Source organism: Ranitomeya imitator, chromosome 1 (genome assembly GCF_032444005.1).
Source record: "Ranitomeya imitator isolate aRanImi1 chromosome 1, aRanImi1.pri, whole genome shotgun sequence".
Classification (NCBI taxonomy): domain Eukaryota; kingdom Metazoa; phylum Chordata; class Amphibia; order Anura; family Dendrobatidae; genus Ranitomeya; species Ranitomeya imitator.
The window spans coordinates 794969424-794995484 of NC_091282.1; the positions used below are offsets into that span (position 1 = coordinate 794969424).

General features: G+C 47.8%; 1 protein-coding gene across 2 annotated transcripts in view; it reads right to left on the reverse strand.

The window, feature by feature from the left end:
• The window catches only part of EXOC3L4 (exocyst complex component 3 like 4), a 164272-nt gene that overhangs the window by 44437 nt on the left and 93774 nt on the right, over positions 1–26061 (reverse strand). For both annotated transcript variants that reach the window (XM_069737659.1, XM_069737666.1), the window contains exons 5-7: positions 24419–24547; positions 20492–20592; positions 610–705 (exon numbers count right to left, since the gene is read on the reverse strand). In XM_069737659.1, coding sequence (XP_069593760.1) covers positions 610–705; positions 20492–20592; positions 24419–24547 — 326 coding nt within the window. The remainder of the gene's footprint in view (positions 1–609; positions 706–20491; positions 20593–24418; positions 24548–26061) is intronic.

Below are 26061 nucleotides of genomic sequence, written 5' to 3' on the forward strand. Positions count from 1 at the left end.
TACTACACCCAGCTCTGCACCCCACACTACACCTAGCTCTGCACCCAATGCTACACCAACACTGCACCCAACACTACACCCAGCTCTGCCACAAACTGTACCCAACACTACACCAAGCTCTGGCCATAACATTGCACTCTACACTACACCCAGCTCTGCCACTAACATTGCACATGTGCACCCAACACTACGCCGTCTGTGCACCCAACGCTAGCCCGTCTGCGCACCCAACGTTACACCCTGCCTTTCACCCAATACTACACCCGGCTGTGCACCCAACGCTAGCCCGTCTGTGCACCCAACGCTACACCCAGCTTTGCACCCGATGCTACACCCGGCTGTGCACCCAATGCTACATCCAGCTGCGCACCCAATGCTACACCCGGCTGTGCACCCAACTCTGTACATGATAGTGCACCTGATCCTGCACTTAACACTAGAGCTGTACTTTTGATATTCTATACCAAATAACTGCACACCAAACTGTATCACATATTCTGCCCTATGGAAACCCCAACAGTGAGCCTGATGGCTGTCAGGACTTGCTGGGAGTTGTAGTTTTGCATCAGCAGGACAGTCAGGCTGGACACCGCTGCGTTAGTCACTCACCTGAGTTTTGTTAAACTGTTCACATAGACGACCGTGTACTGAACAAATAAGTCTGTGAAACTGGTGCCGACACGATCCTGGAAGGCAGTCTGCAGCCTGAGGACAGAACAGATGTATGTCCATTAAATGTCACCTGCTTAACCCAGCAGGAAGTACAAAAAAAATCACTAAAATTGACAAACCCCCCCGGGCCGGATGGGATACACCCCGAGTACTGCAGGAACTAAGTACAGTCATTGATAGACCATTATTTTTAATCTTTAAAGATTCCATAATAACAGGGTCTCTACCAAGGGACTGGCGTATAGTAGTGTATATGGACTTTTCAAAAGCTTTTGATACGGTGCCACACAAAAGGTTGATACGTAAAATGAGAATAATGGGGATAGGGAAAATATGTGTAAGTGGGTTGAGAGCTGGCTCAGGGATAGGAAACAAAGGGTGGTTATTAGTGGCGCACACTCAGACTCGGTCGCGGTTAGCAGTGGGGTGCCACAGAGGTCAGTATTGGGCCCTCTTCTTTTTAACATATTTATTAATGACCTTGTAGGCGGCATTCAGAGCAGAATTTCAATATTTGCGATGACACTAAACTCTACAGGGTAATCAATACAGAGGAGGACAATTTTATATTACAGGATGATTTATGTAAACTAGAAGCTTGGGCTGATAAATGGCAAATGAGCTTTAATGGGGATAAATGTAAGGTCATGCACTTGGGTAGAAGTAATAAGATGTAGAACTATGCGCTTAATTCTAAAACTCTGGGCAAAACCGTCAATGAAAAAGACCTGGGTGTATGTGTGGATGACAAACTCACATTTAGTGGCCAGTGTCAGGCAGCTGCTACAAAAGGCAAACAAAATAATGGGATGTATTAGGCTAGGTTCACATTGTGTTAGTGGGTATCTGCTAACGGAATCCGTTACATAGCGCCACTAACGCAATGTAACGGATCTGTTAGCGCACCCATTGACCGCAATGTATGTAACGCATCCCTAGCGCATGCCATTTTTGGCATGCGTTTGCGATGTTCCGTTATTTTGTGATGGACCTCGAACGCTGTCTGCAGCGTTTTGGCTCCATTCTCACTAGCGCAGATTGGGCATCTGCGCTAGCGCGATCGCTAAACGCGATCCCTTTTTGGACATTGCGTTAACGCAGTCTGTTAGCGTATGCGCTAAACGGACTGCACTAACGCAATGTGAACCTAGCCTTAAAAGAGGCATAGATGCTCATGAGGAGAACATAATTTTACCTCTATACAAGTCACTAGTTCGACCACACTTAGAATACTGTGCACAGTTCTGGTCTCCGTTGTATAAGAAAGACATAGCTGAACGGGAGCGGGTGCAGAGAAGAGCGACCAAGGTTATTAGAGGACTGGGGGGTCTGCAATACCAAGATAGGTATTGACCTTTCAAGGTAAAGACCTTTCTGATTATCTTTTGAGGCTGTGTGCACACATTACTGATTTTCTGTGTTTTTTTCGCGTTTTTTCACTATAAAAATGCTATAAAACCGGGAAAAAAACAGCATACATTATGCATCCCATCATTTACAATGAAATTTCTGCAATAAATCCTGAACGTGTGCACATAGCCGTAATCACAGACCTGAAACAGGGACAAGGGGGCATCCTCTACGTCTGGAGGAAAGAAGGTTTAGGCATAACAGACACGGATTCTTTATTGTAAGAGCAGTGAGACTATGGAACTCTCTGCCGTATGATGTTGTAATGAGTGATTCATTACTTAAATTTAAGAGGGGACTGGATGCCTTTCTTGAAAAGTATAATGTTACAGGGTATATACAGTTATATGAAAAAGTTGGACACCCCTATTAATCTTAAGCTTAATGTTTTATAAAAATTGTTTTTTTTTTTGCAACAGCTATTTCTGTTTCATATATCTAATAACTGTTGGACACAGTAATGTTTCTGCCTTGAAATGAGGTTTAGGGAACCCAAGAGCAGAATTCACAACAGTACCCCCCCTTGAGGAGGGGTCACCGAACCCTCACCAGGACCTCCAGGATGATCAGGATGAGCCAGATGAAAGGCACGGACCAAATCAGCAGCATGGACATCAGAGGCAAAAACCCAAGAATTATCCTCCTGGCCATAACCCTTCCATTTGACAAGGTACTGAAGCTTCCGCCTTGAAAAATGGGAATCCAAAATCTTCTCAACAACATATTCCAACTCCCCATCAACCAACACAGGGGCCGGAGGATCAACAGAGGGAACAACGGGCTGCACATATTTCCGCAACAAAGATCTATGGAAGACATTATGGATAGCAAAAGAGGCCGGAAGCGCCAGTCGAAAAGACACTGGATTAATAATCTCAGAAATCCTATAAGGACCAATAAACCGAGGCTTAAACTTAGGAGAAGAAACCTTCATAGGAACATGATGGGAAGACAACCAGACCAGATCCCCAACCCGAAGCCGGGAACCAACACACCGACGACGGTTAGCAAAACGCTGAGCCTCCTCCTGAGACAACACCAAATTGTCCACCACATGAGCCCAAATCTGCTGCAACCTGTCAACCACAGAATCCACACCAGGATAGTCAGAAGGCTCAACCTGCCCAGAAGAAAAACGAGGATGAAAACCAAAATTACAAAAGAAAGGCGAAACCAAAGTAGCCGAACTAGCCCGATTATTAAGGGCAAACTCGGCCAATGGCAAAAAAGCCACCCAATCATCCTGATCAGCAGACACAAAGCATCTCAAATAAGTCTCCAAAGTCTGATTAGTTCGCTCGGTCTGGCCGTTTGTCTGAGGATGAAATGCAGCGGAAAAAGACAAATCAATGCCCAGCTTGGCACAAAAGGCCCGCCAAAACCTAGAAACAAACTGGGAACCTCTGTCGGACACAATATTCTCCGGAATACCATGCAAACGGACCACATGCTGAAAAAACAACGGAACCAAATCAGAAGAAGGCAATTTAGGCAAAGGCACCAAATGAACCATCTTAAAGAATCGGTCACAAACAACCCAGATAACCGACATCCTCTGGGAAACAGGAAGATCGGAAATAAAATCCATAGAAATATGCGTCCAGGGCCTCTCAGGGACCGGCAATGGCAAAAGCAACCCACTAGCACGGGAGCGACAAGGCTTGGCCCGTGCACAAGTCCCACAGGACTGCACAAAAGAACGCACATCACACGACAATGAAGGCCACCAAAAGGACCTACCAACCAAATCTCTGGTACCAAAAATGCCAGGATGACCAGCCAACATGGAACAGTGAACCTCAGAAATCACTCTACTAGTCCATCTGTCAGGAACAAACAGTTTCCCCACAGGACAGCGGTCAGGTTTGTCAGCCTGAAATTCCTGAAGAACCCATCGTAAATCAGGGGAAATGGCAGAAAGGACCACCCCCTCTTTCAGAATACCGACCGGCTCTAAGACCTCAGGAGAATCAGGCAAAAAACTCCTAGAGAGGGCATCAGCCTTAATATTCTTAAGGTACCTTCACACTAAACAACTTCACAACGATATCGCTAGCGATCTGTGACGTTGCAGCATCCTGGCTAGCGATATCGTTGTGTTTGACACGCAGCAGCGATCAGGATCCTGCTGTGATGTCGTTGGTCGGAGCTAGAAGGCCAGCACTTTCTTTCGTCGCTGGACCTCCTGTAGACATCGCTGAATCGGCGTGTGTGACACCGATTCAGCGATGTCTTCACTTGTAACCAGGGTAAACATCGGGTTACTAAGTGCAGGGCCGCGCTTAGTAACCCGATGTTTACCCTGGTTACCATCGTAAAAGTAAAAAAAACAAACACTACATACTTACCTTCTGCTGTCTGTCCCCGGCGCTCTGCTTCTCTGCACTCCTCCTGCATCCTGTGTCAGCTTCGGCCAGCCGGAAAGCACAGCGGTGACGTCACCGCTCTGCTTTCCGGCCGCTGTGCTCACAGTCAGTGCAGGAAAGCAGAGCGCCAGGGACAGACAGCGGAATGTAAGTATGTAATGTTTTTTTTTTTACTTTTACGATGGTAACCATGGTAAACATCGGGTTACTAAGCGCGGCCCTGCGCTTAGTAACCCGATGTTTACCCTGGTTACCGGCATCGTTGGTCGCTGGAGAGCTGTCTGTGTGACAGCTCTCCAGCGACCACACAGCGATGCTGCAGCGATCGACATCGTTGTCGATATCGCTGCAGCGTTGCTTAGTGTGAAGGTACCTTTAGAACCCGGAAGGTACGAGACCACGAAATCAAAACGAGAAAAAAACAAGGACCATCGAGCCTGTCTAGGATTCAACCGTTTGGCAGACTCGAGGTAAATCAGATTCTTATGATCGGTCAAGACCACAATACGGTGCTTAGCTCCCTCAAGCCAATGTCGCCACTCCTCAAACGCCCACTTCATAGCCAACAACTCCCGATTGCCGACATCATAATTGCGTTCAGCAGGCGAAAACTTACGGGAAAGGAAGGCACACGGTTTCATTAAGGAACCAACAGGATCCCTCTGAGACAAAACAGCCCCTGCCCCAATCTCAGAAGCGTCAACCTCAACCTGAAACGGAAGAGAAACATCCGGTTGACGCAACACTGGAGCAGAAGTAAAATGACGTTTAAGTTCCTGAAAGGCAGAGACAGCCGCAGGGGACCAATTCGCCACATCAGCGCCCTTCTTCGTCAAATCAGTCAAGGGTGTAACCACGCTGGAAAAATTAGCAATGAAACGGCGATAAAAATTAGCAAAAATTTCTGAACGCTCTTCACGGATGTGGGCTGAATCCAATCATGAATGGCCTGAACCTTAACCGGATCCATCTCTATAGACGAGGGAGAAAAAATAAAGCCCAAAAAGGAAACCTTCTGCACCCCAAAAAGACACTTAGACCCTTTCACAAACAAGGCATTGTCACGAAGGATCTGAAATACCATCCTGACCTGCTGCACATGAGACTCCCAATCATCGGAAAAAATCAAAATATCGTCCAAATATACAATCAAGAATTTATCAAGATAATCCCGGAAGATATCATGCATGAAGGACTGAAACACAGATGGAGCATTAGAGAGTCCGAATGGCATTACAAGGTATTCAAAATGGCCTTCGGGCGTGTTAAACGCAGTTTTCCATTCATCACCCTGTTTAATACGAACAAGATTATAAGCCCTCCGAAGGTCAATCTTAATAAACGAACTAGCTCCCTTAATCCTAGCAAACAAATCGGAAAGCAAAGGTAAAGGATATTGAAACTTGACCGTGATCTTATTCAAGAGGCGATAATCAATACAGGGTCTTAAGGAACCATCTTTTTTAGCAACAAAAAAGAACCCCGCTCCCATTGGTGAAGAAGATGGCCGAATATGCCCTTTCTCCAAAGACTCCTTAATATAGCTCCGCATGGCGGCATGTTCAGGTACAGACAGGTTGAAAAGTCAGCCCTTAGGAAACTTACAGCCTGGAATCAAGTCAATAGTACAATCGCAGTCCCTGTGCGGTGGAAGGAAACTGGACTTGGGCTCATCAAATACATCCTGAAAATCAGACAAAAACTCCGGAATGTCAGAAGAGGAAGAAGGGGTGATAGACATCAGAGGAACATCATTATGAATCCCCTGACAACCCCAACTAGTCACAGACATGGACTTCCAATCCAAAACAGGATTATGTACCTGTAACCAGGGAAAACCCAGCACGATAGCATCATGCAAATTATGCAACACCAGAAATCGACAATCTTCCTGATGGGCTGGCGCCATGCGCATGGTCACCTGTGTCCAAAGCTGGGGCTTATTTTTAGCCAAGGGTGTAGCATCAATGCCCCTTAAAGGAATAGGGTTCTGCAAAGGCTGCAAGGGAAAACCACAATGCCTAGCAAAGTCAAAGTCCATTAAGTTCAAGGCAGCGCCTGAATCCACAAACGCCAAGACAGAAAATGATGACAATGAACAGATCAAGGACACAGATAACAGAAATTTAGGTTGTACAGTACTGATGGTAAATGAACTGGCGATCCTCTTTGTCCGCTTAGGGCAGACAGAAATGACATGGGAAGCGTCGCCACAATAATAACACAACCTTTTGAGACGTCTGAAACCTTGTCGTTCTGTTTTAGACAGAATCCTATCACACTGCATAGGCTCAGGAATTTGCTCTGAGGATAACACCATAGCGCGCACAGTTCTGCGCTCCCGCAAACGCCGGTCAATCTGAATGGCCACAGACATAGAATCACTCAGATTGGAGGGTGTGGGAAACCCCACCATAGCATCTTTAACGGATTCAGAAAGACCCTTTCTGAAAATTGCCGCCAAAGCATCATCATTCCATGTAGTCAACACAGACCATTTTCTGAATTTCTGACAATACAATTCAGCCGCCTCTTGCCCCTGAGACAGGGCCAACAAGGTCTTCTCAGCTTGATCCACCGAATTAGGTTCATCATACAGTAATCCTAACGCCTGAAAGAAGGAGTCTACATTAAGCAAAGCAGGATCCCCAGATTCCAGGGAAAATGCCCAATCCTGTGGATCACCACGCAGCAGGGAGATGATGATTTTAACTTGTTGAATGGAATCACCAGAGGATCGAGGTTTCAATGCAAAAAACAATTTACAGTTGTTTTTAAAACTCAAAAATTTGGACCTGTCACCAAAAAACAAATCAGGAGTAGGAATCTTTGGTTCTAAAGCAGGAGTTTGAACAATATAATCAGAAATACCATGTATCCTAGAAGCAAGCTGGTCTACACGAGAAGCTAATTCCTGAACATTCATGCTAGCACAAGGCTCTTCAGCCACCCAGAGATAAAGAGGGAGGAGAAGACAAAACAGACTGAAGAAAAAAAATGGCTCAAGACCTTTCCTCCCTTCTTCTGAGATGCATTTAACTTATTGTTGGCCAGTTGTACTGTTATAACCAGGTGGCCTTGGAGCAGCATGAAAACCTTCACTGGAGTAGGTGGTAACTTATACTGACCGCAAACCCTGATCTTATCACTGCAACTAGAAGTAGCCATGGGGTGTGCCTAACAAAACCTAGACACCTCGACACAGCCGGAGGACTAAATACCCCTAAAGATGGAAATAGGAAAACTATCTTGCCTCAGAGTAGACCCCCAAAGGATAGGCAGCTCCCCACAAATATTGACTGTGAGTTGGAGAGGAAAAAACACACGCAGGCAGAAAACAGGCTTAGCAAAGGAGGCCACTTCTAGCTAAAAAGAAAAGGACAGGACAGGATACTAAGCGGTCAGCATAAAAATACTACAAAAATATCCACAGCAGAAAATACAAAACTCCACCACCTAACTAAAGATGTGGAGAGTATAACTGCAACTCCAGAGAATCCAACCAGACTGAGAAAAACAACTGACACAGTCTAAGCTGGACAAATAGAAACAAAAGATCAGCACTGAAAATAAGCACACAGCAAGTGTGCTTCAGGAAAAGAAACAGACACTTATCTTTGCTGAACTGGCAGCTAAGCAGGTGAGGCCAGGCAGAGATCCAATACTTCCAAAGAAACATTGACAACTGGCAAGGGCTAATGAATCCTGCACACTTAAATATCCCAGTCAGAACAGCAATTAGCAGATACACCTGGCCAGGACTGTGACTCAGAGACAACTGCATTCCCACCTACAACCACTGGAGGGAACCCAAGAGCAGAATTCACAACAGGTCTCATTCAGTGTCACCTGTGTTGTGATCTAAGTCACCCGTTCAGCCGCTGCCCTCGTTCCTTCTCTATTGCCATGGCCAGCCAGGCGGAGGAGAGCCGCGAGAAAAGTTCTTGGCGGTGCAACTTCTGCAGAGGTTGAAGGTGGCAGCGGGGAGGAGCTGAGGGGCCAATGAGGAATGGCAGGGCTACGGGCCCCTCTTACCAGCGGAGGCAGGCAAGGCGTCAGGAGGGCGGGGGGCAGGAGGAGCCTCGGGAATCTGGGGTAATGGCAACCCCCTCCTCCGAGGCGACGGCCCATGTCACTGAGGCCCCGGGGGAGGAAGCAGTGAATGAGGAGATCAGATGGATGGAGAATGAGGAAGTGGCTGATCTCTCAGATGCTTCCCAATATGAAAGTTTTGATGAGGATGGAGGGGAACAGCCAAAAGAAATGGGTGACAAGGGTACCAAGACTGCCAAGAGTGCCAAAAGTAAAAAAAAGAATAAAAAAGGTGGAAAATCTTCTCCTTCCCTGACCAAGGTGCCTAAGGAAGGTCCCACCGACTCCCCTCTGATCCCCCTCTCCAACCGGTTCCAAGCCCTTGACGACCCTGCTGAGACAGGAGTTGGGGGTGAGGTTCCAGAGGTAACATCGGGAGGGCCTTTGGGAGGGGGCGGAGTCCCTTCTCCAGGGGGTGTGTCTTCCTCAGGAGAGGGGCTGACCCTGGGTCCGGAGATGAGAAAGAGGTGGGAGGGATGGATTCCTCTGTCTCTCTGAAAAGAAGAGGGTGGCTTCATCGTCCGGAGATGAGCGGGCTAGCAAAATGGGTGGAGGGAAGAAAAAAGCCATTTAACTCGATCACTCATAATGGTGGCACCCACCCCATTGACTCTGGCGACCATTAATGTCGCTAGTATAAAGTCTGATGTGGCTAGATTTGCAACCTTTGCTTTTCTCACCCGATTTGAGGCTGAAATTTTGTTTTTGCAGGAGACCAGACTTACGGATATGGGGACCATATGCAAGGCGGAGAGCGAGTGCAGGTGCGGGTCCTCATACTGGTCTCTTGCGGCTGAGCCGTGTAGCGGGGTGGCAGTCCTTTTTAAGACTGCATCGGTTGAATGCTGGAGAGTTATTGAGGTAGAACTGGTGAGGTGCCTGGTCTTAGATGTCTTCATGAGGGGATAGGAGCTTCGGCTCATTAACATCTATGATCCGCAGTCAAAGTGGGACCATAAATGTCTCTTCCTGAAGATTAAGCCCTATCTTTTTACGAGCTGGCAGGTGGTCTTTGGAGGTGACTTTAACACTGTCACAAGGCTTCGTGATAGGGGAGGCTCCATTGACCGGCTGGCTTATGATAGTAATACTCTTAATAGCATAGCTAGTGACGCTTGCCTGGTGGATGTCCACATCCGGCACACCCCAGGTCACTGTGGTTTCACCTTTTATAGAGGTAGCTGTAGGTCTAGGATAGACAGTTTTTTTTTTAAGGAGGAAGCCATCTCTTCAGCAGTGTCCGTTGTTGAGGTGGAGTCCTCCGATCACTGTCTGACTTCTTTTTCTCTGAATGTTTTAGAAACCCCTCGGATGGGACAGGGAATATGGAAGCTGAATTCTCATCCCTCTTGCAAGAAGCGGAGATAAGACAATCCTTTGACGACTTGACCGCGTATCGCCAAAACAGGGTCTTTCCCGTACTCAATCTTCCTGACCCCCACCCCATCCCCAGGGGGCCATTCTCCCCTTCTCCTGTAAATTTAAATTAAACACCAACACGTAAATTTCTTTGGATAATTTTGGCCACAGCGGCCATTTTATTAAACAAACAATAACATAAATAACAACATATATACCATATGTAAAAACCTGGAGGGGAGGGTTCTTGGGGGTAAGAAATCTGGCTCAAAAATAGGCATAAAGCCACCACCAACTTTAAAACCAAACACTTCTTTACCCTCAGCCGTGACCACCAGCTCAAGGGCACCATGTAACCCATTTCGGGCAAACCAAAACCCCAAAGCTCCCGAGGTAAATTCCCCGTCCAGAGCCCGTAAACAAAAGCCAGATCAACCCCGTAAAAACGTCATCACCACCTCCAAGAACCCCACCCCCCGCCAAAACTGCCACTGTGACAATGATAACGAAAACTCCCCTCTGGCAATAACTGATTAAAAAACCGAGATGAGAAAAAACCCAACTCCCCGGCTACCCCTCCATCAAACTGTTCACTTAAACTAATCCACAATAAAGGGAGGGAGGGTGGGCTTCTCTCCTGATGATTCACCTCACAAGTGATCCTTCCCGCACTTCTCCAGCCCCTGCCTCCTTTCCCCACTAGGTCCACCCCTTATTCAAAAATTTCCACCAATCACCTATAAGATCCCTTTTTTTTATTCAAAACTCTAAAACTCCCTTCTTGGCAACGCAGTCATGTGGGGGCTTTCATCCAGCTGCGCCCATTACAGCCCCCCTTCTTGACCGCGTATCGCCAAAACAGGGTCTTTCCCGTACTCAATCTTCCTGACCCCCACCCCATCCCCAGGGGGCCATTCTCCCCTTCTCCTGTAAATTTAAATTAAACACCAACACGTAAATTTCTTTGGATAATTTTGGCCACAGCGGCCATTTTATTAAACAAACAATAACATAAATAACAACATATATACCATATGTAAAAACCTGGAGGGGAGGGTTCTTGGGGGTAAGAAATCTGGCTCAAAAATAGGCATAAAGCCACCACCAACTTTAAAACCAAACACTTCTTTACCCTCAGCCGTGACCACCAGCTCAAGGGCACCATGTAACCCATTTCGGGCAAACCAAAACCCCAAAGCTCCCGAGGTAAATTCCCCGTCCAGAGCCCGTAAACAAAAGCCAGATCAACCCCGTAAAAACGTCATCACCACCTCCAAGAACCCCACCCCCCGCCACACACGAACAGCCCTGACCACCTCAGGCTCGTGAGTGCCCCACCGCCACCAAAGCTCTCTCGACTCCTTCCTGTAGCCCGAGTGCCCATAAATCCATACCAACATCATTAAGATGCACTCCATCATCCCTCCAATAATTGCCAATCCCATCCTCCAGCTCCAAATGTCTAACGGCAATACCCCCGTTCCGAGACACAAATCCTGCCACCGCCCTATTCAGCTTCACCCGGGCTCTATTGATCCCTCTATGGGACCGTACATCACGCCACTTCCGCCTTGGTACAATGTCCGACCACACCGTCACAACACCCGGGAAAGATACCCACAACCGTAAAAAATCAAAACGAATGTCTCTGATCAACTCCCTCACTGGCCTAACTCCCAAATCATTTCCTCCAAGGTGAACCACCAAAATGTCCGGGGGTCGATCCAATCTAGCGGCGTTGGCAACTGCCGGCAACAAACTCCGCCATAACATACCCCGAAATCCCAACCATCTAATAACCACCGAATCCCTTACAAAGCCTAATTGCCTACCATTTCGCCTGACATCCGCACGAAGCGCACCCCAATGAACAAATGAATGTCCGATAATCCATGCCAGGAGGGAGGTTCGACCTGAAAAAACACAACAATGATTAACACCATAACAAGGCTCTCTCCCCCACAGACCTAATTCCTAATATAAGACAGATATCGATCCGAACTCCATCTGCCTATTCTTTTGATAACATCAACGCCTAGGCCCAGACGATCCGCCTCGGACGCAGCACCAATTCGAAATGAATGCGACCCGAAATTCTTCGGGTCAACACCCAACGATCCCAAACCCCTCTTCAACAGCGCCGTAAATTGGTAGCGCGACAAAAATTCCCCGTTCTGATGTCGTAACAAAGGGCCTGCCCTCAGTGCCGACAGACGCCAATAAGATTCCAAACAGTGCTGCGGGCACATCCCGCTACCGTCAACTCTCCCCAGCACCACTCGCCTACCCCTACCAAGCTGATCAGTCTTAGAACGCCTGATCCAAAATACAATACCTCCTGCCCAAAAGTCAACATCTTCCGCTAACAGACCACCCACCTTATTTTTATTTGGGGACACCAGCTCCCCCAGGCGCAAAGCGCCAAAGAACGCTAAAGAGAAGGCTAACCTAAACAATACAACCTCAAACTGCGAACTACAAATACCGCCCAAAGCCTCCCCAAGCCGTTCCAGCATACCAAAAGAAATCGGCCTACGCTTATCAAAAGACACATTGCCCTTCCGAAAACCCTTCAAAGCCTGCCTTATCAAAAAATCTTTTGTCAGATCAGCTGAACCTTGCAACCGAAAACCAAAGGCCAGACCCGCAACAACTTTGTTTAACCTCGAAACGGACCATCCCCATTCGGCCGCCTTACCCATCAAAGCCAGCAGAGCCATAATCTTATCGCCGTCGGATTCCACTGGGCCGCATTGGACCAACCAACCTTCCCACATCTCCCACGCCGCTGCATAATCCGACCATGTCCTGCTCGACAGTGAGGCCTGTATCAAGCGACCTCCCCTTCCGCAACAATCTGCCACAGATGCGAAGGACATCCCGCTCCTGTAGGTTCCGAATCTGGCGCCAGTTCCCGGAATCGGTCCCACTGAAAACGAGATAAAGCATCAGCTATATTGTTTTGGACACCTGGTACATGCACCGCCGAAATCCACGAATTCAATTCCAAACACCTCAACACCAATTCCCTAACCAACCTAATCACGGGGGGAGAAGAGGAAGATAAACTGTTGATAACTGACACGACACTCAAGTTATCACAATGGAATCGTACCCGACGATCCTTAAAATTCTCGCCCCAAATAAACGCTGCCACTACAATTGGGAACAACTCCAACAATGCCAAATTTTTGGTTAGCCCGTTTTGCCGCCATTCTTCCGGCCACACTCCGACACTCCATTTGCCTGCACAGTAGGCGCCATAACCGGCTCCCCCTGCTGCGTCCGTATAAATTTCACAATCAAAGGCGTTCAAATCCTCCTGCTGAATCAATGATCTGCCATTATAATTTTCCAAGAAACGCTGCCAAACCAACAGATCGTCCTTGTGCTCCCGGCTCAAACGTATGAAATGATGAGCTGCACGGACTCCCGCCGTAGCTCTGGACAACCTTCGGCAAAAAATCCGGCCCATAGGCATGATCCGGCACGCAAAATTTAAGCGCCCTAGCAACGACTGTAACTCCTTCAACGTCACTTTCCTCAATTTTCCGATTCTGGACACCTCCTGCTTCAGCAACAACAATTTGTCGTCGGGCAACCTGCATTCCATCTTTCTAGAATCGATAAGAATCCCGAGAAAACTTAAGACCGTACAGGGACCCTCTGTTTTCTCCTGCGCCAAAGGGACCCCGAAATGCCCGGACACCCATTCCATGGTGGCCAATAAATTACCGCAAACCGCAGAGTCCGGGGGGCCCACAAACATGAAGTCATCCAAATAATGAATGACCGAAGCAACATCAGAAACGTCTCTAACAACCCATTCCAAAAAAGTACTGAAAGTTTCAAACAACGAGCAAGAAATGGAACAGCCCATCGGCAAACACCTGTCTAAATAAAATTCTCCATTCCAAAAACAACCTAGTAACGGAATGCTCTCCGGATGTACCGGCAGAAGCCGAAAGGCAGACTCGATGTCTGTCTTCGCCATCAAGGCCCCCGCTCCGTACATACGAACCCATTGCACTGCCGCATCGAACGACGTGTATACAACCGAGCATAATTCCTCCGCAATGCCATCGTTAACAGAACAACCTTTTGGGTACGATAGGTGCTGGATTAAACGAAACTTATTTGGCTCCTTCTTGGGCACCACCCCCAATGGAGAAACGATCACCCCTTCCATAGGCAGCGAACTAAACGGGCCCGCCATTCTTCCTAACTCCACCTCTTTTGCTAACTTACTCGAAACAACATCCGCATGTAAACTTGCTGACCTCAGATTTTTTGTAGAAAAGGGGACCGTATGATTCGGGTGAGGAATCCTAAAACCTTCAGCAAAACCGTCCCTAATCACCACCGCCTTCAACCGGTCCGGATATCTACTTAGATAAGGGGCCATCTTTTGAAGCCTCACCGGCGTCACCCCCATGACCGCTACCCCCTGCTGGCTTGCCCCTTGCTTTTCTGAAACATTTTGAAGCCCCGTGTGAAGCTCCGCTACAATGGGAACACACGTGCTTAAACCTGCAGGTATTGCCATACTTGCACTGGCCGTCGTTGAACTGCCAGCACGTTCCCGTTTTTTCCTTCGCCCCTTGATACCCCTGTCCTCCTCCTCCCCCTTGTCCTGATTGCTGACTACTACTCCCCGCGCCCCCTTGAAAGGACTGCCCGTACCTCACAGGGGCCATCACCTTCAGCCACAATCCAATGTCCTTATGCTCCCATTTTATCTCAGGCCTAACCGCCTTCCGCTGCCTGAATTGTTCATCGTAACGCTGCCAAGCCTGGCCCCCATACGTACGATGTGCCTCACCAATAGAATCAAAGTAACAGAAAAGACCCGAGCAATTTTCCGGGAATTTTTCTCCTATCACACTGGCCAAGATAGCAAAAGCCTGTTGCCAATTAACAAACGTTTGCGGAATCAGGCGCCAACGCCTTTTTTCCTCCTCTTCCTTTTTGCTATCATCTTTTTTCCCTTTGTCCAGATTAAATTTTTCCAAAGGGAGGAGGGAGAAAATCTCGACAAATTCATCCTTCCAGATCTTCTCCTTCACCTCCTTCTTTAAATGGGCACCGAGGGGACCCTCAAAGCACACAAAGACCTCCCCTTTTGCCCGATCATCCAACTTTATCTCATCCTTCTTACCCGTCTCCGTTTGAACCGACACTGACACCCCAGCTGCCTGGGCCGACGCGGCCGCCCCAGACCTCACTAATTCACCGGAGCCCCCTCCCCCGGCTGTACTAACAGGATCCACCAACCAAGCCCCAGCAGGTGACCCTCCCATATTACTTGCTGGCCCCGCGTCCAATCGCCTCAAAATATGCGACATACCTGCCAAAAGCTCTCTAACGCCAGGAAGCCCAGAACCAGCGTCCCCTACCCCCTCCACTAACCCCACCGTACCCGGCACCGAAATAGGAATAGACATGTACTCACGAGGCTGCGCAGGTGCTGTGTCCCCACCAGCCGTGTCTCCGGAATCCCGCTGTTCGCCATCTTCTGGATGTTCGCTCTCAGATCCGGGGTCGTCGCTGCCGCTGAATTGCCCCAGGCCCGCGCCCCTGGCCTCCACGTCACCAGGGGGGACCGAGACTGGCGATACACTCCTGTCGCTGGACCTCCTGGCGGATCTTGACCTGACGGCTGTTTGCAATCCACCTCGGCCTCCTGGCCTACTTGCCCGACCGGCACCTGCCCCACGACCAACGCGTCCCGGGCCCAGCTGAACCACCGATGCCAGCCTGCCCGTCGCCCTACTCTGTCGTCTCGTGCCGCTGCCAGGCCCACCTAGGGGAGGTGAGCCCGCCGCTGTCACCGCTGCTCCATAGCTCCCCCTCACTGCTGCCGTCGCTGGACTCCTGGCTCCTCCTGTTGTCGCCGCCGCTAACTGTGCTGTAAGTCTGCTGTTCCTGGCGCCGCTGGGGGGCGCCGCACTTCCCCTCGATCCCGGACTAGGCCGCACTACCTGTGCGGCCCTCACCGCTGACGTCGCTGTGCTCCCTTCTCCTCCTGACTCTGCCGCCGCTGCCCGCGCTGTGCTCCGGCTGCTTCTGGCACCGCTAGAGGGCGCCGCACCGCCGCTCGCTCCCGGACTAGGCCGCACTTCCGTTGCGGCCCTGGCTTCCGCTGCGGCCCTGGCATCGGGCCGTGCCTGGCTGGTCGCCGCTCCACGTCGCCGCCTCGCGCCGGCAGAGCCGCCGGGTGGATTCCTGCCGGAGGGGGGGACGGGCAGGATGGTCGCGCCGCGTCCCGCAGCCCCCGCAGGGTCCCCGGAGGGGCTCCGCGGCCTGCGCCTGCCGCGCGGTGACATGTCGGGGGACAATCTTTCTGGGGGCCGGGTTCTCCTGGTCCTGCTGCCCCGGCTCCCGCAGTCGCCCAGCAGCCTGGTGAGCTGCTCTTCCAGCCATCCATCGCTCCTGGACCTGGATTCCCTGCGCAGCTGCTCCACGAGGCTGTCTATGGAGGCCATGGTGAGTAGCTGCACACTTCTTCTCTCCTGATGATTCACCTCACAAGTGATCCTTCCCGCACTTCTCCAGCCCCTGCCTCCTTTCCCCACTAGGTCCACCCCTTATTCAAAAATTTCCACCAATCACCTATAAGATCCCTTTTTTTTATTCAAAACTCTAAAACTCCCTTCTTGGCAACGCAGTCATGTGGGGGCTTTCATCCAGCTGCGCCCATTACAGCCCCCCTTCTTTCTTCAGAGCCAGGTACCGCTTTTGGATCTCTGTAGCGATAAGTCAGAGTGGTGGGAGATGTTCGTGGAACGGGTTGCGAGTTTCTTCCGCCAGCTCTCGAACTTCAGGAGCCTGAGCAGGTACCACCTGTATCAGGAACTGAGGAGGAAACTCGAACATCTCGTCTCGGCTGGAGGTGACCGTGAGGAGATCTCCACAGTGAAGTCTTTACTCAAGGGGTGTCAGTACGATAGGCACACATCTTTGGTTTTTGAGAGGTATTTCGGGAGGTACCGCTCGCCCGACACCTACAGAAACTGTAAGATGTCAGTGAGTTGTAGGGTGGTGACAGGTTTGGTTGACGATATGGGTTCCCTGATCAGATCCAAATCAGGGATCCTGGAAGTGATCAGATCTTTCTACTCACACTTCTTGGGGAAGAGGGATCTGGATCGGAACGTGATGTCGGCTTTCCTAGCCGAGGCCATCTCTGAGCCATGGGATGACCCCTCGCTTCACATTTTGACAGAGGCAATCAGGGAAGAGGAAGTGCGACTGGCCATTGATGGGCTTCGGCCTAAGAAATAACCAGTCCGGATGGCTTAAGATCCGAGTTTTATAAGACCTTTAGGGACTCCTTGGTCCCCCTCTTGACTAAGGTGTTTAACGAGTGTCTCTCCTCAGGCGCTCTTTCCCGGTCAATGAGGCAGTCGGCCCTGATTATCCTGTCAAAAGGTAAGGACTCGTCCCGTATTGAGAATTGGCGTCCCATAGCGCTTCTCAATATGGACCGGAAGGTTCTGGCAAAGGTGCTGTTCAAACGGCTGGTGAAGTTTGCACCCCGGCTCCTTTCGGGGGTCCAGCACTGCTCTGTTCCAGGCCGCAGTATGTTTAGTGCTGTGCTCTGTGTCCGAGAGGCAGTGGAGCAGGGCAGGTCGCTGGAAGGGGTACTTGCTGTCTTTAGACCAGGCGAAGGCTTTTGATCGGGTTAACCACGATTACCTCTGGTCCGTCCTTCTGAGGTACGGTCTGCCTGGTGGGTTTGTAAATTGGCTAAAGATCTTGTATGCGGGGGCAGAGACTTTCCCACGCCTGAGTGGTTGGTCTTGGCCGCCCTTTTGAGGTTGGGTCTGGTGTCTGCCAGGGCTGTCTGTTATACGTGTTCGCGATAGATCCCCTTTTAAGGAGGATTGAGTGCGGGCCATTGGCGGGAGTCAGGATGAACCAGGCGGCCCCAGAAGCCACTCCGAGGGTGGTAGCGTATGCCGATGACTCTCCCTTTTCGTGTCCTTGAGTGAGGAGGCGTAGTGGGTCATGTCTGAGGTTGGTCGCTACTCAGAGGCTTCTGGCTCCAGAATTAATCAGGAAAAGTGTGAGATTCTCTGGCTGGGAGGGGGAGACCCTAGTTTTGGTCTCCCGGACACTCTTCCAGAGCCCCAGGCATTGGCAAAAATCCTAGACATCGAATTTGGCCTTGGGGACTACCCCCAGCAGAATTGGGAGGGCAGACTGAAGATCGCCGCCCAGAAGGTGGACCAATGGAAGGGTTGGTCTTTGACCCTGAGGGAAAGGGTTAGCCTGGTTAAGGGTTTTTTGCTACCCTTGTTAATATACCTGGGCAGTGTTGGCATGTTGCCAGAGCTGTTCTGGACACGGGTCTACAGCCTGTTTTTCCAGATGTTATGGGGAAATAGGCTGAACCTAGTCAAGAGAGAGAGAGGTCACATATCGCACAAGGAGACTAGGAGGTTTGGGTATGGTTAACCGAGTGGTGTTTCTAGTGAACACTTTTGTCAAGACTAACATCGCCAACCTCTGGTCAGAGAGGGCTCCTCTGTGGGTATTCTCCTGCAGGGGATGGCTTCGGCCCTTCTTCCAGGAATGGGAGACAGGAGGGCAAGTGAAGGACCTGCGCACACCGCATGGGCATCTCCCGGCTTATGCTACCCCGGTTCTGAAGGTGATCCACCCGTGGGGTCTGGGAATGTGTGAGATCCGGACCATGTCGAGGAAATTCTTTGACAGGAAGGTCCTGTTGACCCATTTCCGGAAGCCTCTGGTGCTCAAAGATTGCCCAAGTCGGGATTTGGAGGGTGGGCTGAGGTTATTGAATTCTACACGGGTCCCCTTGAAGTTTTGGGACTTCCGTGGGAAACTGTATGTAAGGGACAACCTGAAGTGTAGGAACTCCAATGATCGGGGGTTGTCCCCGTGAGGGGTATTGTGACACGCTGTAAATCATGGAGCGCTTCCTCCTTCAGTGTCCTTTTAATACAGGGGTCTACAACAGGTTGGGCGCTTCCATAGGCAGGCCTCGGCTGGCACACCTTTCCTATGTGGAGTGGGCGTATGGGGCATTCGGATCCCTGGGTGGCCGAGATCGGGGCACTTTATTTCTAGTCATTTTAGTCGTCAGGTTTGACAAGTGGAACGCACGGTGCTTAGTGTCAACTCAGCAGAAAATCCTCCCCCGGGACGAGGAGGTTGTTAGGAACATTCTGGGTGGCCTGGTGAAGGTGCGCTCTCTGGAGTATGATAGGCTAGGTGCAGCGAGGGCCTCTCTTCTCTGGGGAGGGTTCTCATTTAATGTACCTAGGGCTTAGATAAGCAGGTAAATGGTAGGGACAGGTAGATAGCTTCAGTAGGGACAGCCTAGGGACAGTTAGGTAGGCACGCGGTGAGTTAGGTAGGGTCAGGCAGGGAGAGACAGGGAAAGGTAGGTAGATAAATAGGGGCAGATGTTTAGACAGGTAGGGACGGCTGGTAGAGTAAGGATTGCTAGGGTAGAAGCCTGTCATCTCCGGTTTCCCGGTGGCGGGCGGGGGGCTTTTCACTATCAGATTTTTTGTTTTGCAGAAGTGAATTTCTGATATAGGGCTTACAGGCACCAATCCTGGCTCTGGGTAAGTGTTGTAATATAGAGTTATGTAGCATTATATTGTAAGGTGATGATCCTGTGGCTTACAGGGTTAATGCACCTGTCTTGTAAGCAAGAGGATATGAGTTCCTCGGAAAAAGTGAGCTTATTTTTGTATTGTGTGTGTGTGTGTGTGGGGGGGGGGGGGTTAGTGGTGGGAGGGAGGGGTTTGGTGGTAGGTTGTTTATAGTTGTATTTGCTGTTTAAAAAATAAAAATAAAAAAAATGAAAAAAACAAACAAAAAAATGAAATACAAAAATTATAAAATAAATACAAAAAAAAAAAATGTTTTGTGTGATTTAGATAGATGTGCTTAAGCCAGGTGGCTATAGTGTTTCTTTTTGGGCGATGGACCAGAGTTTTCTTTGTCAGGTTTGGTATGAAGTGTGTATGTTTCTTCTCTACTTGGGTGAGGAAACCTGGGGAGGAGGAGATCTGGATGAATTAAAAAGTGAAAAGACAAGTAAAGGACAGAAAACAACATAAGAAAGAAAGATGGAGGAAGCTTCTCTGAGAAAGAAGAAGGCAGTTTGTTTTCTTTTGCGGGGTTGCTTTGACTGGGGGCAGTTATGCTGGACTCGGACTTTGCTTTGGACAGGGGGGGTAATGTTGGACTCGGACAGTTGCTTTTGCTGGGGTTTTAATTTTTGCTATTTATTGATTGTAAGTTTTGTATTTTTATAATAAAAAAAGTTCACTACACATAGATTTGTGCAACCACCAATAGAGGGAGCTCACTACATACAGGTTTATATAGCCACCACTAGAGGGAGCTCACTACATATTGTTTTATACATGTGTGCTGTGAATTCTGGGATAACAAATTTTTATGAGCAGTCTATGATTGTTTCTTGCTATTCACATTCACTTTATGTTGAGCAGCACTGAAGTGCTGTTCTATAAATGATAGACTGATACACCGTCTAGGAGAACAGGAACATTCTGGAGAACATGGAAGCTTTGAGTGTAATAACAAACCTTGTGGTGAATGTTCCCAGCTCCTCTATGCAGGCATTGAATGCGGAAATCTCCAGCTCTTCACTTAGCGTCGCCGAGTTTCGGACATGAGTTCCTATAATCTGAAGAAGATAGAACATGAACACAGGGTTGGTGCCTGAATGCTACGTTATAAAAGGTCAAAAGAAGCCCTGGCAAGTAACAAAGACCACAGCTCGCTAGAAGGGCAGATAAAGGCAGCTTTCCTTTCTACCCATATATTGCCATATGGTGCCAATAACGCTCCTATACAATGCCGCACAATACTGCCATTCAGAGTCAATAATGTGAGGTGATAATGTGCAATGAAGAGGTCAATTCTAATTGCACTTAGATACAGGCAAAAAACAGGTGAATTATGAATTCTAGGGTGGTCCTGAGCTTTGAGTTTCTGGCGGTCCTGAGCTTTGACTCTCTGGTGGTCCTGAGCTTTGACTCTCTGGTGGTCCTGAGCTTTGACTCCCTGATGGTCCTGAGCTTTGACTCTCTGGTCATACTGAGCGTTGACTCTCTGGTAGTCCTGAGCTTTGACTCTCTGGTGGTCCTGAGCTTTCACTCCCTGATGGTCCTGAGCTTTGACTCTCTGGTCATACTGAGCGTTGACTCTCTGGTAGTCCTGAGCTTTGACTCTCTGGTGGTCCTGAGCTTTGACTCCCTGATGGTCCTGAGTTTTGACTCTCTGGTCATACTGAGCGTTGACTCTCTGGTGGTCCTGAGCTTTGACTCTCTGATGGTCCTGAGCTTTGACTCTCTGGTGGTCCTGAGCTTTGACTCTCTGGTGGTCCTGAGCTTTGACTCTCTGGTGATCCTGAGGTTTGACTCTCTGATGGTCCTGAGGTTTGACTCTCTGGTGGTCCTGAGCTTTGACTCTCTGGTCGCCTGAGCTTTGCAGAGGTAAATAGTAAAAACTCTGATGTTCACATGGAAATGAATATTGTCGGATAGTTCTTGTAAAGAGAAGCAATTTTGATATTTATTGCTTAATAAAATTTGCAGCCTTGTTGAGATATTATCACTTTTCTTTACATTTTGTTGCCTAGGAGACTAACCACTGCTGCTGTCTAGCTTGTTATGAAGCTGCTCAGGATTAGAAGGTATTAGGGGGCTCCAAAGGTATTAGGGGGCTCCAGTGATTCTGGTTGGCTTCAGAGCAGCGCTTACAACCATAATAGAAAGGATTGTAAGTGCTGCGCATGTTCTGCTTTATAGCAGCAATGGTCGGTGTCCAAGGCAACAACCTATAAGCAAAAGAAGTGTGAATATTAAGAATGACTAAAAAAAATTTGAGGTTGCAAAAATTGCTTATTTTTGCAAGCTCTATCCGACAAGATAGGAATAACTGAGGTTATTAATAAACTGTGTGGCAGTGTTGGATCCCCCCCCCCCAAAAAAAAAACAAAAAAAAACAAAAAGCATTTTAGCTGAATTTACAAATTATTATTAATATTGTTAATTTAAAGGCTATGTATATTACTTTTTTCTTTCTAATGCTCCATAAAAAAGGCAAGCAAGGACTGAGATTCTCCTTTTGCCTTGTGCACACAGCTCCTATGCAGACCGATGTGTCTCTATGGTGACAGACTACAAACAGACCCTGTGTAGTCTGACCCTGCAGTCCTGTCTTTCTCCACTTCCTCTCCTTGACAACCTGCAGTTAGTGAGAGCGAAGAGGAAGACAACTACACCGAACTGTATGTACCGCTCCTTTAAATCCAGCGCGGCAGTGAAAGGGTAAAGTGTTTGTCTAGCGTCAGATATTGAAATTTCTTGATTCCAACAATTAAAACGCTTTGTCCCCTGGCAGAGCCGCTATTGTGATGACAATGTACCGGCCATTGAAATGCAAATGGCTCTGAAATTGCCGTTTCCAAATCCCCCATCTCTTGCGCTCTGCCAGTTAGCCGCTGTAAATTCTCCCATCATCCGCATGAGTCACTGCGCTGTAGTAGCATATTACCCAAGAGCTTCGCTTTATTCCACAAGGTAGATGCCAAAATATTTAATGCCGGAGAAAATCCTCAGGAACATAAATTGTTTTCAGGTATCAAAGTGCAAGACGACTGGTAAACTGGAGCTTCCTGCAAGCCACAAGGCTTGGCTGGCTCAGAGGTGAGCAGCTAAAGCCAGACACTACTTAAAGGGATATTTCAATCATCAGAATCATCTCATTATCTTTAGAATGGGACATTGTCGGCAGTGTCATCTCATTGTCAGCAGAGGAGGACATTGTCAGCAGAGTCATCTCATTATCTTTAGACTGGGACATTGTCGGCAGAGTCATCTCATTATCAGTAAAGAAGGACATTGTCGGCAGAGTCATCTCATCTGTAGTGTAGGGCATTGTCGGCAGAGTCATCTCATTATCTTTAGAATGGGACATTGTCAGCAGAGTCATCTCATTATTAGTAGAGGAGGACATTGTTGGCAGAGTCATCTCATTATCTTTAGACTGGGACATTGTCAGCAGAGTCATCTCATTATTAGTAGAGGAGGACATTGTTGGCAGAGTCATCTCATTATCTTTAGACTGGGACATTGTCGGCAGAGTCATCTCATTATTAGTAGAGGAGGACATTGTTGGCAGAGTCATCTCATTATTTTTAGAATGGGACATTGCTGCAAAGGCCCCATTCTAAAGATAATGAAATTCCTCTGCTGACAATGTCCCATTCTAAAAATAATGAGATGACTCTGCCAACAATGTCCTCCTCTACTAATAATGAGATGACTATGCCGACAATGTCCCAGTCTAAAGATAATGAGATGACTCTGCCAACAATGTCCTCCTCTACTAATAATGAGATGACTCTGCTGACAATGTCCCATTCTAAAGATAATGAAATTCCTCTGCTGACAGAGTCATTTCATTATCTTTAGAATGGAACATTGTTGGCAGAGTCATCTCATTATCTGTAGTGGAGGGCATTGTCGGCAGAGTCATCTCATTATCTTTAGAATGGGACATTGTCAGCAGAGGAATTTCATTATCAGTAGAGGAGGACATTGTTGGCAGAGTCATCTCATTATCTTTAGAATGGGACATTGTCAGCAGAGGAATTTCATTATCAGTAGAGGAGGACATTGTTGGCAGAGTCATCTCATTATCTTTAGAATGGGACATTGTCAGCAGAGGAATTTCATTATCAGTAGAGGAGGACATTGTTGGCAGAGTCATCTCATTATCAGTAGAGGAGGAAATTGTTGGCAGTGTCATCTCATTATCTTTAGACTGGGACATTGTCGGCAGAGTCATCTCATTATCAGTAGAGGAGGACATTGTTGGCAGAGTCATCTCATTATCTTGAGAATGGGACATTGTCAGCAGTCATTTCATTATCTTTAGAATGGGGCCTTTGCAGCAGAGTCATTTCATTATCTTTAGAATGGAACATTGTTGGCAGAGTCATCTCATTATCTGTAGTGGAGGGCATTGTCGGCAGAGTCATCTCATTATCTTTAGAATGGGACATTGTCAGCAGAGGAATTTCATTATCAGTAGAGGAGGACATTGTTGGCAGAGTCATCTCATTAGCTTTAGACTGGGACATTGTTGGCAGAGTCATCTCATTATCTTTAGAATGGGACATTGTCAGCAGAGTCATCTCATTATCAGTAGAGGATGACATTGTTGGCAGAGTCATCTTATAATAATTATAGGAGTCCATAGGTTATAATCTAGTACAAGGAAAGAGCTATGATGTAATATTTCCCCTCTGGAATAACATGGGCTTCAGTTGTTGCTGAACGTCATGCGACATTCGATGGTAAATAGGAACTAGATACTATTGAAGTGGTCTTGCAGCTTTCAGTCTTCGGTCCCGAGTTGATTTTCATGCCAACCATTCTCACACAGGGCGAAGGTAGGTCCTAGTCACGAGGTATCTCAGTGATTGCGCCCAGCACACTTACCTCCTCAACGTCTGTGTAAATTGGTAGGTGGCAGCTGTCTGTCAGCATCAGCTTCTCCACCTCTTCTCCATTCTCCCAGTTCTTCTTCTCCATTTCTATTATGTTGCTCAGATATGTCCTGATTGTTTCCTACAAGGAAGGATGTTAGGAGTCACTATAAATGAAAGCCCCATTGTGTATGACATAAGATGATGCGGAAGTAGTGTGCTCTATCCTGGGAAGAAGTGTTTTTTATATATAGACTTCTATATCAGGAACACGTGGATGTTGTATAGACTAACATCAGTGGAGTCAGAAGGTGATCACACTGATCAACTATCAGCATGCACGGTGGGCCGCTAAGGATGATCCCTGGTAAGGCCCCTTTCACACATCAGTTTTTTGCCGACAGTCACAACAGATTGTGAAAAACTGATGCGATGGATCCATTTTTTTGATGCATCCGACTAGGCTGGCTAAATAAATCAGAGAATGCTCAGTTAAAAAAAAAAAGGGAATCCATCGCCGGATTCCGTCATTTGATGGATCTGGTGCCATAGGCTTCCATTCTAGCAAACGACGGATGGCGACAGATCCGTCGCTGTCCATTTTTTCAATGGACACAAAAAAAGTTACTATGTCCATTGTCTCCGGCCATCGGACAAACAATTTTTGAGGGATCTGGCGAACGACGGATGAAACGTGAGACCACCCGTCGCAATCCGTCACTAATACAAGTCTATTTTTAAAAAACGGATCCGGCGGCATCAGTTGCCGGATCTGTTTTTTTTTAATTCAACGGATTGTGACTGATAGCAAATAACTGATGTGTGAAAGGGGCATAAGAGGGTGCTTAGCTCTGAACTGCTGCCTTTACTCCCCATTACATAGTCATGTCGTATTCCTGTAGCCACCACTAGGGGCAGCATAGTACATGCTGATTATTACATTGGGATCAATTTTAGCAGTAGAAACTCGTATGCATGGAGCTCCCCCTAGTGGTGGCTGCAAAAATGCATCATTTATTGATTAAAGGGTAATGTCATCTCCGTAATTAAATAAATCTTATCCTCTCTTACTGATAACTTTATCTTCCAAAATGTAGGGGAAAAAATAAGAGGATCTACTACCTTGGATCTAATCCTTATAAACAGGGTGGAAATGGTTGAGGAGATAAGAGTGGCTGGGAGCCTATGAGGTAGCGACCATGCTATTTTAGAATTTTGGATAACTAGAGGAAGAAGACCTGTGAAGACTCATACTTCGAGGTTAGATTTCAGAAAGGCAGATTTTAAGGAACTAGAAAGAGAAAGAATCGGAGGGATCCAATGGCTGGATATCCTTAAGGACAGAAATATCCAGGAAGGATGGGAAATTTTGAATAATGGGATTCTCAAAGCACAATCGTTCACAATTCCAAAAAGAGGGAACAATAGGAAACATTTAAGGAAACCAGGATGGATGAACACAGAACTTAAACACATGCTAAAAAGGAAGAAAGAAATGTTTATCAAATGGAAAGAGGGAGGCATATCTAAAGGAGAATATAATGCAGTCTGCAGAACCTGCGGGATCAGATTAGCTAAAGCTGAAAAAGAATAAAGGCTTGCAAGAGACGTCAAAAGCAATAAAAAAGGATTTTTCGGATATGTCAAAAGTAAAAG